At 52.0% G+C, this 13418-nt stretch overlaps 1 protein-coding gene across 16 annotated transcripts in view; it reads left to right on the top strand.

Annotated features, from left to right (window-relative positions):
- Nucleotides 1-10651, top strand: part of PARP6 (poly(ADP-ribose) polymerase family member 6) — a 53105-nt gene extending 42454 nt beyond the window's left edge. For 6 of the 16 annotated variants that reach the window (XM_048865619.2, XM_048865623.2, XM_048865622.2 and 3 more), the window contains exons 20-23: nucleotides 1331-1503; nucleotides 6295-6358; nucleotides 8914-8998; nucleotides 10005-10651. In XM_048865619.2, coding sequence (XP_048721576.2) covers nucleotides 1331-1503; nucleotides 6295-6358; nucleotides 8914-8998; nucleotides 10005-10107 — 425 coding nt within the window. In that variant the 3' untranslated portion in view covers nucleotides 10108-10651. Of the gene's footprint in view, nucleotides 1-1330; nucleotides 1504-6294; nucleotides 6359-8913; nucleotides 8999-10004 lie in introns of those variants that run through there. The other 10 variants (XM_048865629.2, XM_048865628.2, XM_048865626.2 and 7 more) reach the window with 6 other exon arrangements.
- Nucleotides 10652-13418: the final 2767 nt, after the last annotated feature.

The raw sequence follows: 13418 nt of genomic DNA, 5'->3' as shown, positions 1-13418 counted from the left end.
ATGGGGGGTCGCTAGCTGTCAGCCTCCAGCCCAAACCCCGCTTTGCATCCAGCATTTATAATGGTGTTAAATATGGTAAAAAAGTGTTTTTAATTTATAAGGGGGGGGTCACACTCAGAGGCTTGCTATTTGAAAGGGGTCACCAGTAGCAAAATTTGAGAACCGCTGATGTAGCCAGTGAGGTACATACGCAGGGTAAGACACCTGGCCTGGTGGAGCTGTGTGCCGGGCTGTAGCTCTGGAGACATGGGGTCAATTCCCAGCTCAGCCGCAAATGCCTGTGGCTTTAGGCAAATCATGTGATCTACCCTGTTTCCCAGTTCCCGCTCCTCTCCCCGCCCCCCCAGAGCGGCCAAGAGTAGTCCCAGAGTGGGGCCAGTCCTCCCACTGGGGCTAAATCCATGAGTGGCTGTGGTGCTGTGGAGCCATGTTACATACCTCGCTCAGCCTTGCCTCCTAAAAGGTAGACAGCAGACTGAAGATGGTCGTCTCAGCTCTTGCCCAAATGATCTCCAGGGACACATGGCCCTTTGTGGTTACACTCACCAAATCCAAGTTAGCCCACTGCATGGTAGTTCCCACGTGCACACATCCGTTTGTGCTCCTGTATATGAGAGGGTTTCTGCACCATCTAATGTTCTTCATGGGAATGTCTGCTTGGGTCATGGCACACCCTTGGGTGTGGCAGTGCATTGCCAGGGCAATCATAGGCGCCAACTTCTGCTCCCGCCGGTGGGTGCTCGACCCCACTCTACCCCCGGCCCTGCCCCGGCTCCACCCCTTCCATGAGGCCCCGGCCCTGCCCAGCCCCCATTCCAACCGCTTCCCCAAAGTCCCTGCCCCAACTCTGCCCCCTCCCTGCCCCTATTCCGACTCCTTCCCCAAATCCCCACCCCGGCCCCGCCTCCTTTCCTGAGCGCGCCACATTCCCGCTCCTCTCCCCGCCCCCCCAGAGCAGCCAAACAGCTGTTTGATGGCAGCCGGGCAGGAAGCACTGGGAGGTAGGCGGAGGAGCGGGGAGGCGGTGCACTCAGGGGAGGAGGCGGAGGAGGAGGAGGTGGGGCAGGGGAGTAGGGAAGTTTGACTGCCGGTGGGTGCAGAGCACCCACCAATTTTTCCCCATGGGTGCTCCAGCCCTGGAGCACCCACAGAGTCGGCGCCTATGAGGGCAGTATTGATCTGCATGGAGAGCTGGCCTCATCCTTTCACCTCCTTCAGCAAGCAGCTATGCCTTGTGGAGCATCCTGGACACAGGATTTAGTGAGAGGAGGGCGGCCTTTCCCCAGTAACTGCTGACCTGTGCTGTTGTTCTTCCTTTATTGTCCAACAGGGATGGGGAAAGGACAGCACAGGATGCCCTCAAAGGATGAGCTCGTCCAGAGATATAACCGAATGAACACCATTCCTCAGGTAACCGGCGGTATTGCTTGCTGGGCCTTGTCCCTGGAACCCCAGCCATGCACAGCCTCTGTTTGTCCTTCTACCCTCACATCAGCCACAGGGGTATGTGCAAGACTGGCTTGTGTCATATCTGAGATGTGTTTGTGCAATCACTGTTTTTCTGTGCCTGAGGGGAGGGAATGTTGCCAAGTGGTTAGAGCAGGCGACTGGGGCTCAGGGCTCCTAGGTTTTGTTTGCTGTTCTGTTGGTCTTTTGGTAAGGGCCATAACTGCTTAGTATTGGCCCAACTCTGGTCCCATTGATGTCAATGGGCAGTCAACTTCTGACTCTGAGGGTCAACTTCTGAAAACCCCACCTTCTGTGCCTCAGTTTACCCATCTATAAAATGTGTACACATCTATAAAATGTGTATAGTCAGCCTCACCTACCTCCCTGGACTTCCACATCTGGAGACCTGGCTTTCTACATCTATCACAGATGTTTGGTGGGATTTATTCTAGCTCCTAGTGACCATTTTCGCAAAGCATGAAGCTGATCATGTGTCCTGAGACAATTTGGCCCCATAAGTGCCGACTCCATGGGTGCTCTGGGCCTGGAGCACCCACTGGGAAAAATTGGTGGGTACTCTGCACTCACTGGCAGCTCCCCACCCCACCACCCCGCCCCAGCTCACCTCTGCCTCCACTCCGCCGCCTCCCCTGAGTACACCGCTGGGTCCTGCTTCTCCCCCTTTCCTCCCAGCGCTTGCGCCGCAAAATAGCTGTTTTGCGCGGCAAGCCTGGGAGCGAGGGGGGAGGAGGGGGTACGCGGCAAGCTTAGGGGAGGAGGCGGGGCCGGGGCAGGGATTTGGGAGGGATCCAATAAGGGCAGGGAGTGGGGGCGGGGGTGGGGGCGCAAGCACTCTCCGGCCCTGACAAAAGTTGGTGCTTGTGTTTGGCCTAATTAGCGGCCTCCGGGGGAAGGACCAGGCTTGGGACAGCAGGAGCTGTGAGACAAGGCTGGGCTGCATTGGCAGAGCTGTGTGCGTGTGTGTGTGTGTGTGTGTGTGTGTGTGTGTGTGTGTGTGCAAAAATCACATTGGGGAAGAAAGCTACTAGAGCCTCGCTTGGGGTGTGCTCCACTGGGATCCGATTTGGATATGGATAGAGGCCTCTTTAATTTTTTTAATGAAGTAAATACTAATGGGAATTGTGTGATCATGGGAGACTTTAACTTCCCGGATATAGACTGGAAGACAAGTGCTAGTAATAATAATAGGGCTCAGATTTTCCTGGATGTGATAGTTGATGGATTCCTTCACCAAGTAGTTGCTGAACCGGCCAGGGGGGTTGCCATTTTAGATTTGGTTTTGGTGAGTAGTGAGGACCTCATAGAAGAAATGGTTGTAGGGGACAAACTTGGTTCGAGCGATCATGAGCTAATTCAGTTCAAACTAAATGGAAGGATAAACAAAAATAGATCTGTGACTAGGGTTTTTGATTTCAAAAGGGCTAACTTTCAAAAATTAATTAGGGAAGTGGATTGGACTGAAGAACTTGTGGATCTAAAGGCGGAGGAGGCCTGGAATTACTTCAAGTCAAAGTTGCAGAAACTATCAGAAGCCTACATCCCAAGAAAGGGGAAAAAATTCATAGGCAGGAGTTGTAGACCAAGCTGGATGAGCAAGCATCTCAGAGAGGTGATTAAGAACAAGCAGAAAGCCTACAAGGAGTGGAAGATGGGAGGGATCTGCAAGGAAAGCTACCTTATTGAGGTCAGAACATGTAGGGATAAAGTGAGAAAGGCCAAAAGCCATGTAGAGTTGGACCTAGCTTTTTCTGTAATATACAAGTACCTGATGTCACACCTGCATGCTGGGGGATATGGGTGGGCCCAGACACATGTCCAGGGTGGTGTTTTACACAGGTTGGACCTGCGTTAAGATAGGAGGGAAGCCTTGAGAGCTGTGCAAGCATGGCTCTGGGAGGGGATCCACACCCCCAACATAGATCTGTACCTCCCTTTGCCCCAAATACCTAATTCATCCCTGTGAAACACTGAGGCCTGGTCTACACTGGCGGGGGGAGGGAAATCGACCTAAGTTATGCAACTTCAGCTACGTGAATAACGTAGCTAAAGTTGATGTACTTAGATCTACTCACCTTGGCGTCTTCACTGCAGTGAGTCGACAGCTGACACTCTCCCGTCGACTCCACCAGCGCCTCTTGCTCCGGTGGAGTACCGGAGTTGACGGGAGAGTGCTCGGCAGTCGATTTATCACGACTAGATGCAATAAGTTGACCCCCGCTGGGTCGATCGCTGCCCGTCGATCCTATGGGTAATGTAGATAAGCCCTGAGTAGAAATACACTGGGTATCAATAAAACTCTCCCCCCAGGAAAAAAGTTTTAAACACAGCACATCTTGTTTCAGCAACTCCTCAGTTTCCTCCACTCCCAAGACCCCTCAACAAATCTCCATTTTCTGTTTTAAGCTGCAGATAGGTGTGTTCCTGAGCCACTGCCCCTTCCTTGTTGCTTGTCCATTTTTCTTCTTTGCAGTGTTGTTGTAGCCGTGTTGGTCTCAGGACATGAAAGACACAAGCTTCTCCCTTCCACCAACAGAAATTGGTCCAATAAAAGATATTACCTCATCTACCTTCCACCCTCTTTTGAGTGGCCAGTCCATCTGGTGATATCTCTGATATAATTGTCTTTTTCCTCCGCCTGCGATTTTGCATGAGAGTCAGAGTGTTGGAAGTGAGTCACTTGGGGATCAGCAAGCTATGTGTCCACAAAAAGATGTTCCTTTACTTAGGATCTCAAGTCACTGTGCTCCCTTTAAGTTAATCTTTCTCATCACCTCTTTGTTCATAGGTTTCATTATCCAACTAACTAAACATTCTTCTAGAAAACCAGAATTCAAATGTTCTGAGTTTGATCTGTGTCCTTTGTAAGTGTCCAGCTCTCACATCCATACAGGAGAGCTGACCATATGTAGCCCTTCAGCAATCAAGTGAAAATATTCAGTTTTGAGGACCAGCCACTAGAAGGCATGCAACACACTTTTCTTTTATCCGGATAAAACTCCATATTTTACGCACTCTCTCCAAACAGTTTGTACAACTGTTTCCTATGACAGCAGGAGAACAGTGGTAACAGGATTCCTTGGTTCTGCTCCACAAAACACTTCCAGCCCCATGGACAGGAAGTTTCATTGGCCAAAAACCAACCAAGCAAGAATATACATTTCAATAAGAAGGCACAGGGGAACAAAAGGAGACAAAGGTCTTAGCTCTTAACTCTTTAGGGCACTGAAGGAACTGTGGGCCAGGTAGAACTGTAAACTCACAAGGCCCTTTGCTACATCTACGCTCCAAGACACTTTGAATTCCAAAGGAGTTACTGTAATATCAATGCCCCACATGCACACTACATTCACTTTTCATTGGGAGCATTATTTCTGTGGACCTTTTGAGATCTGCAATAGATCCGGCAGACTTTACAGCAACATGAAACATTCTGTTCAAAGAGGAAGTTCAAGATTGCCATCTAATATTATAGTATGAAAATACAGTTATGCAAAGGTAGGTTACAGTCCTAAAAAGCTAAGTGTTACCCCGCTGCCTCCGCAAGTGAGAACTGTGCTGGAGCTTAAACTGTGAGTCAGCTCCCTGCCACCCAGCCTGCCCACCTCACCGCACACTCCTCAAGGCTCTGCCCATGTAAGCCTTGCCTTGCTGGGACCCATCAGTGAACCCCAGTTGTCGCGCTCCCTGGAGTCATCTCCCTGCAGTGTCAGCCCCTCTCACTGGACACTTGCATTTGCTGCCTCCAAAGAGACAGTGTGCACACCAGTTGGTTAGTTTAGCTGAAGACTCGCCCTTCACTTCCATGCACAGCACTGAGATGGTTTGGTAAGAAAACAAGAATATGTTGATTAATACAGAACAGAGATTTAAGTGATACTAAGCAAGAGGCTTGTCTGGTTACAAGCGAAACAAAAATAAAACCCGCTTTCTAGGGTTGAAAGCATAACAGATCACAAGCTTGGTCTCAGGCAATTTCTCACTTATAATCTCTTCTCAGAGACTTCAACCCCCATGGCTGAAGATCCACCTTTCACAGATTCCCAGGGCTCTGTCCTCGTTTAAGTGATAGATACTTATAATGTCTTTGTGCTGCCTCTTACAATTTCCAAAGTCTATTGTCTTTGTCTCAAGAGCCAGAAAGACTTCCTGGGTGTGCAGACTTGGAGCCCCGGTGAACTCACTGAGCGCCTTCCTCCATTGCCTGTTAGCTTGATGGCTTTGTTCACCTGATATGTAAATGTACTTTCATTTTCCTCTGCTGATCATCAAGCCAGTCAAACATTCCTTTGCCTAGGGCAGGCTGGGGTCATGCTCTGTCTCCCAAACACATTTCCAGCACACATATACAACTCTTTGTACCCTACCTGTACATGCATCATGCAATGACTTTCAGGACCAACATGTTACCAGTTTACGTATGATACCTTACGTGATACCTTTTAGAGACATGTTAGGACAACAGCATGTTGGGGTGGTGAGTGTGTCAGGCCTGATACAATTTACGGTGTAGTGGGCCCTCTGCCAGGGGGCATTGAGGGGCTCTTGGGATCCCACCCTCAGATGTGGGCTGGGCCACAGAGCTCAGAACTCAACAAATTACTGAGAACAACAAATGAAGAAAGCAGGGCTGGGGTCCAGCCTGGGTTGGGTTATCAGTGTTTATACCTCTGACATGGTCAGTATTCTTCACTGTGATTGGCTGCTCCTATGGAGTTTGGACTATGAAAGGGACAGGGCTGGCCCCTTCAAAGGCAGAGTGGTGACACAACCTGAGTGGGATGCCAGGCAGATCATGGTAACCCAGACTTTGTGGTTTGTTTGCAGACTCGATCCATCCAGTCCCGGTTCCTGCAGAGTCGGAATCTAAACTGTATAGCACTTTGTGAAGGTAAGAGGTAGAGGAAGGGGTGTCCTCACACACCGCCTTGAGGGCCCTGGGACCCCAGGAATGGCACTGGAACAAGGTGGGGTTGGAGTGGTGGGTGCCAGAAACCAGGCTGCCTATTGCCTGTTCTCTGAGCTCAGACTGTCGCAGCGTGCCATCCCTTCCTGCTGGGTTTTGCAGCTTGTGGCCTGCTCGCTCCATGCCCTCGTGGGATGCGCTGCCCATTCACCACCTTGGCTGTCCATATGCTGGTGTCCCCTCTCTGCCACACACATGGCACTGTGTGTCCCAGGCCTTGTGCTGTGGTGGGCATTGTTCCTCCCTCTATGTAGGAGTATCTGGGCCGGTCTGGGGGCTGGTCCATGGCTGGAGGGGACCCATACCACATTGTCTCTGGTGGAGCTTTAGCTGGCGTCACTCACTCAGGCGTCTTCTCCTGGAGACCCAGAAGGATGGTGTTAGCCCTGGCTCCTCCCCAGCAGCTTTCCCCGGTAGCAGTGAGGGTTGCAGGGGCTCTGCTACATCACATCCCCCCCTTTCAGCATGGCTGTGAGGCTGTAGGGGGCAGTGAGCCACCATGAGCTGCGTCTGACAGGTAGGTCTTGGTCTCTTCTGTGCTGAGCCCAGTGGGTTCAGTGTCTTTGCTTTTCTCAGTGCCTGGCTGGGGAAAGGGCTTGGGGAATGGTGCTCTGGCTGGGGCTCACTCTCGGTCAGCTGATGGTTGGGCTCTGGCATGGATGGGGCCTGCCCATGGGATCTGGGTGGATCTCTGGTGGCTTCTGGGCACAGCTCCAGTGGCTGATACTGGCTTTTTAAAGCCCTGCCTGGTGGGACTGCCTGGCTGGGATCCTGCCTCCTCCCCAGGCCCCCATGTAATAGTTGAGATCAGCAGATTGGCTCTTGTGAACTCTCCCCAGAGCCAGACACCCTGCCTGGGCATTTCCAGTGCTGGGCCCCTATGCTTTGGAATTGGCTTCTGCCCTCTACTGGGTCTGAGCCCACTGACTCCTGGGGCTGGTGTGATGCCTGCCTGTCCCCTCCTGGGGTTGGTGGATAGGGGGTGGGGGTGAAGGGTTTTGATCTTCACATTGGGCAGGAAACAGTTTTCTTGCCCTGTGAAACTTTGGCCTTTAGAAATGTCTTCCAGTTCTAAATTGGGATGAAAAGTCAAAACTCGAAAAAGTTATGCATCGGAAATCCGAAAGCGTTTTGGTTTGACTCAGTCGAACGTTTCATTGCATTAAGTCAAACCATTTTGCCCACTTTTCTTTTTTGATTTTTTACTCTAGCTGGCTTGAGTTTTGAAATGGACAGGACTTTCCAACTGGAGGAACCAGAATGTTTTGTTCTGAGAAATGTCAAAATGGGCATTCTGACCGTTCAGAAACGGTTTTTCCAAATATGCTTTGGAGTTGAAACATTTGTCCAAACTTTCCCACCAGAAGTTTCGGTTTCAATGATTCTGCATTTTATTTATTTATTTTTGACAAAGAATGTTGAACTGAATCAATCCCAGCCAGCTCTAGGCTCTTTGCTTGTAGCCTAACTCCATTTCCATCAGCTCTTTCCTCGCTTGTCTGGCTGGACTGCACTCTCTTTGGAGCAGGGCCTGTCTCTTGCTGCGTGTTTATACAGTTCCTAGCACAACGGGGTCTTGATCTCAGCGTGGGCTCCTAGATGATCCAACAGTACAAATAATAATTACGATATTCAGTTGATGTTAGTCAACTCCTTTTTGTGTGTTTTGAAACATAATTGTATAGGCAGGTCCCTTGTTTTGATCCTAATGATTCCTAGAGTTTTTAAGGCCAGACCATTAGATCATGTTGTCCAGCAGTTCTCAACCAGGGACCTGGGGCCCCCTGGGGGGCCTTGAGCAGGTTTCAGGGGGGTCTGCCAAATAAACCAGAGAGCTGGGCCGGCTTTAGATTTGCTGGGGCTCAGGGCAGAGAGCCAAAGCCCGAGCTACCCGGGGCTGAAGCTGAAGCCCGAACAACTTAGCTTTGTGGGGCCCTGTGTGGCATGGGGCCTAGGGAAATTGCCCTGCTTGCTACCCCGTAATGTTGGCCCTGGCTTTTAATCTACTGGATATGCAGGAAACCAGTTGTTGTGGCACAGGTGGGCTGTGGAGTTTTTATAGCATGTTGTGGAATGAAAAAGATGGAGAACTTCCTGCATAACAAATCTCACCCCGTTACTCCTGTTGAGTGGGCCCACTTCAATGGCTTAGTTAAATGAGGTGACTGATGGGAGCGCAGCCAGGCTGCAGTAACAGGTGTTAACAGGACAGTGGGTAGATAACGGTGCAGTTCCCTGTGCCATTCCACAGCACCATGGGTGTCCTTGGCATGGTCACCCCATTATCCCTTGGTGGCTGTGCCTCTCCCAGCACTCCTGTCTGGCCTGGGGAAGCAGCCCTTCCCCCCCCCACAGCCTGGTGTGGCAGGACAGACATGCCCAGGGACAGCCCCATGGGACTGGTACCCAAGGCAGGGCCCCAGCTTTGTGTGTGAGCCGCAAGGGCCGCTGGCGCCTTCTGACGCCTCCTCCCTTTGCAGTGATCACCTCGAAGGATCTCCAGAAGCACGGGAACATCTGGGTGTGCCCGGTCTCGGACCATGTCTGCACCCGCTTCTTCTTTGTGTGAGTGCCGAGGCGTGAGTGGGGAGGGGCCCTGCTCGTGTGGTGGGGGCAGCTCTCTCTTTGGGGATGGGACGGCCCAAACAGTACCAGGACAGCCCAAACAGCAAGAGCATCGCGAACCATTAGTCAGCATCTCGACTCAGTCCCATGCGGGAGGGGAGAGGAGAGGAGAGCACAGTGCCCCTCACTGCCCCTGCCCCCCAGGGAGGTTGCCAGGGCCCAGCAGCATCTTGTGTGCCACCAAATGGATGCTCGAGTGCAGCCTCCAGCCCCACTGCCCCCTCCTTCCACGCCAGGCCCCCTGTTCATTACCGCTTCCTCTCCCGATGGGATCCCCTGCCCCAGCCAGCCAGAGCGGCACTGGCATGCAGCCGTCAGCAGTGGGAGGAAGGTGAACCCCAGAGCCTGCTCCCCTTGGCTCTGCACAGCTCAGGGCCTGGGGCCTGCCAGCCGGGAGCACAAGGGGGCGCTGGGTAGGAAGGTGCTGGCAGGCAGAGCCCCTGGCCCAGTGCTCAGCACCAGCATCACAGTAGAGGGGTCTGCACTCTGTCACCAGGGGGCCAGCCCTGCCGAGACAGACCCGTCTCAGAGCAGAGAGCTACGGCCAGACACTGACACCCAGGCCGCTGGTGCCTGCAGCCTGGCTCTGCTCTGGGAGGGGTGTTAGCAATGGAATGGCTCCCAGTCTGTGGCCCCACTGGCAAACCTGGGTGGTTTAGCTGGGGCTCCCAGCGCTGTGACTAGGGGCCCATTTCCCTCCTGCCAGCCCCTCGCCCAGATACAGAGTGAAGTGCCTATCTTTGCAATCAGAGACCTCCCCCTCTGTCCGAGGGCCTGGAGACCCCAGCTCTGCTCCCCTTGATGGGGGTGTGGCCCTGGGAGGACAGACCTGGGGGTGGGGGTGTTATTGCTGGAGCAGGGACATGCTGGCGATGGACACTCTGGGGAGCTCTGGGTAACCTCTGAGTCCCCCCTCATAGTGCTTTCCCTGCCTCGCCCCTCCCAGGTACGAAGATGGACAAGTAGGAGACGCCAATATAAACACTCAGGACCCCAAGATCCAGAAGGAAATCATGCGCGTGATTGGAACTCAGGTCTACACAAACTAAGGGGCGCCTGCGGAGCCCACACTATTCACACGGGGAGCCGCTCCCCCTGGCACAGGCAGAGAGGAGCCGGGTGTCCGAGGCTGCCAAAAGGAGCAATGAAAACACTGGCTTCAGGAAGGAAACAGACAGGTGTGGGGGTGGAGTGAGGGCCTCAGCATCCTCCTGGGAGCAGGACTCTGCCGCTTCAGCCAGCACCACATCTGGAGGACAATGGCTCTGTTGCCATATCTGGGAAGCAGAGGTGCGACTGTGGGTCAGGTTTCCCAGCTGGTTCCCTGCTGTCTGTGCATAGATGTATAGCAGAGGACGCGGCCAGGGCGGGCTTGTTGATATTTTCCCATTCTCCCCCCGCCCTGATCTCCCTGTATCCCAGCACTGAGCAGGAGCCATGGGCACGTCCTGCCTCATGTGCCTGCCCTTGGACCTGGGCGTTGCCCCTGGGCACGTGGCCGTTCTCAAGTTTACAGCAATGACATTTTTAACAACAATAAAAACAAAGCAAAAAAAAAAAGGTTTTAGCTTATTAAAGTTCTTTAAAAAACTGTCCCTGACTCTGCCTTTGTGAATGGGCCTCTGATGTGAATGTTGTGGCCACCATGAGTGGTTGGGCCATACAGAGGTAACAGCCTACTACTGCAGCCAGTTAGTGGCTTTGCTGGTTTAGTTCCAGTGGTAGCAGGCTGAGCTTCAGCGTGGAAGCTCCTGTGCTTCTGAAGTGCAGCGGGGGTGGTTACACTGGCGTTTGAACCCAGGGGCTGGTTGTGTCACTGTAAGTAGCAGGATGGTACGGTGCCGATTGGTCTGATCAGAGGAACAGCTGCAGTAGGTTCAGTGGCTTTGCTCGGTGGCTCATCCATTCACCAGAGCCTTGCTGGGACAGTGCAGTGAGACTTCCGTGGCACAGCAGTGCCAGCCACAAGTTATGATGAGCTGTGAGCCCAGCTCTCTGCCCAAGGGGCACCAAGAATGGTCAAGCCATAGCCAGGAAGGCTGAGCTGTTTGTTATTCAGCCAGACTCTGTCAGCCTCCCAGGGGGCAGTCATGATTGAGGAAAGTGCCACTGATTGTGTGCCAGCCATATTAGCAGCAGCATCAGAGACTCTAAGCCCCAGGCCGTGCTGCTTGGAGAGTGGCCGAGCAATCGCCAGGGGAACATCCCTGGGGCAATGCCTGTGCCCTGTAGTGCAGCCAGGCACTTTGATGGGAGTGCAAGGCGGCTCTGCAATGGTGCCTCAGGGGCTCTCTTTGCTCGGTGGCTTTGCTACAGAATGTGTTCCGTTTACAAACCCTGCAGTGACTTTGGCGAGGGCCATAACCGCAAGCCCCACCAGCCAGCTTCCCCACTGCCCCACTGACGTCAGTGCAGAGTGTTGACTGCTTGCCCCTGCTTTGCCCTGGTGTTGAGACGGACGCAAGAAGCAGAGGCACTGGGGCAGCATCGAGCTGGACTCTTCCACTCAGGCCCACCAGCACTGAGTGAGGGCTGCCTGCTCTGGCAAGGATGCCCCCGGTGGGAAGGCCTCTCCAGAGCTGGCATGGCCCTGCAGGCTAGGAGAGGAAGAATGGCTTTCGTCTGCAAAGCTCTAACATGCACCCATCGCACGGGCAGCTTTGAAACTAATCAGCTCCTGGCACCATCAGCAAGTCCCAGAGCTTCAGCCCCTGCCCCACCTTAGGCAAATGCACAGCCCTGTTCCCAGGCCTTCCCTAGGGTCCCAGTTCAGCCGGCGTGTGAAGCTTTAAGCACTTGAACTGTCCCATTAAATTCACTGGCACGAGTCACATCGCACACTAGGGATCCCGCTCATAGGTGTTGACTTTTGTTTTTGCTGGTGGGTGCTTTTGAAGAGGTGTGTGTGTTTGGGGGGGCACTCTGCCAGTTTTGCGGGGAGGCTATTTTCAGCATATTTATATACCTCTTTCATATTCTAGTTATTGAATATGTCTATCACTGGTATCTTTACTATTTTAATAATGATTAAATTGATATGAACTACATAATTACATTATCATGAATTACAGTATATTAAGATCATTGCAATCACAAGCTGTCTTCATGAACGTCCCACTTTAAAGACATAATGTCTCACTGTAGTTTTCTGGATGAAACTCTCAGCAACCTTATTTACATCTAGGTTCCCTGGTATTATTTTGATGCACGTTAAGGACAGCTATATTATTCAGTTGTGTGTGTCTCCCTGATGACTGGAGAGAATTTTTAAATCTTTTGAAGCAGGAGAATGAGCATGCTACAATTCAGGGTGATACAGGCACAGTGAGAAGGATTCTTATGAATTTGCAGAGCTCTAGAAACATAGCGCTTCCAGAGTACCACAAATGACTCCAAGATCTCTTTCTTGATGGGTAACAGTTTATTTAGGCACCATCATTTTATATGTGTTGTTGGGATTATATTTTGCCATGTGCATTGCTTTGCATTTAACATTGAATTTCATCTGCCATTCTGTTGCCAAGTCACCCAGTTTTGTGAGATCCCTTTGTAACTCTTTGCAGTCTGGTTTGGACTTAACTACCTTGAATAATTCTGTATCATCTGCAGACTTTGCCACCTCACTGTTTACCCTTTTTGCAGATGATTTATGAATCTGTTGAACAGCACTGGTCCCAGACCAGTATAAGCCCTTCAGGGCCAAGTGATGGTGGTGGAGAACACCACTATTTACTTCTCTCCATTCTGAAAATGGACCATTTATTCCTACGCTTTGTTTCCTATCTTTTAACTGGAGTGCCTGGGAATGCTTTCAGGGTAATCTAAAAAAGGAGTACTTGTGGCACCTTAGAGACTAACAAATTTATTTGAGCATAAGCTTTCGTGAGCTACAGCTCACTTTACTTCACTGCCACTCAGATGGGCACAGTGGTGCGACACATGCAGGCTGCTCTTTGGCCACCTGTACTCTACAGCATCCTTTGCTCGAGGGAACATGGCTCCTTCCACACCACCTACCCTACCAGCCTTCAAGAATCACCAGCTGAAGGCTGTGGTGGAAATGGTGGTTATGTTTCCCCCTGGCCCTTCAGGCATCGCACTGTTGGACACAATCAGCCTCATGTGCTGGAACAGGCACCAAGGCTCCTTAGCGAGATGCAGACCAACTCTCAGCCGCCCCAAACCCTTTGCTCACCGTCACGCACCGTAGAGCAATAGCGAGCAGCGGTGCTGTCTAAAAAAACCCCCCACGCAGCGCTCGAATGGGAGCTCCCATTCCTAGAGTGTTTATGAAGGGGTGGGAGGCCCCAGCAGAGTTCTCCATCCCTGGAATCAATGCACCTCCCACCACCCAAAAAGG

Source organism: Caretta caretta, chromosome 10, assembly GCF_965140235.1.
Source record: "Caretta caretta isolate rCarCar2 chromosome 10, rCarCar1.hap1, whole genome shotgun sequence".
Classification (NCBI taxonomy): domain Eukaryota; kingdom Metazoa; phylum Chordata; order Testudines; family Cheloniidae; genus Caretta; species Caretta caretta.
The sequence above is the reverse complement of the archived record's forward strand: the minus strand, read 5'-3'. Positions and strand labels throughout refer to the sequence as shown.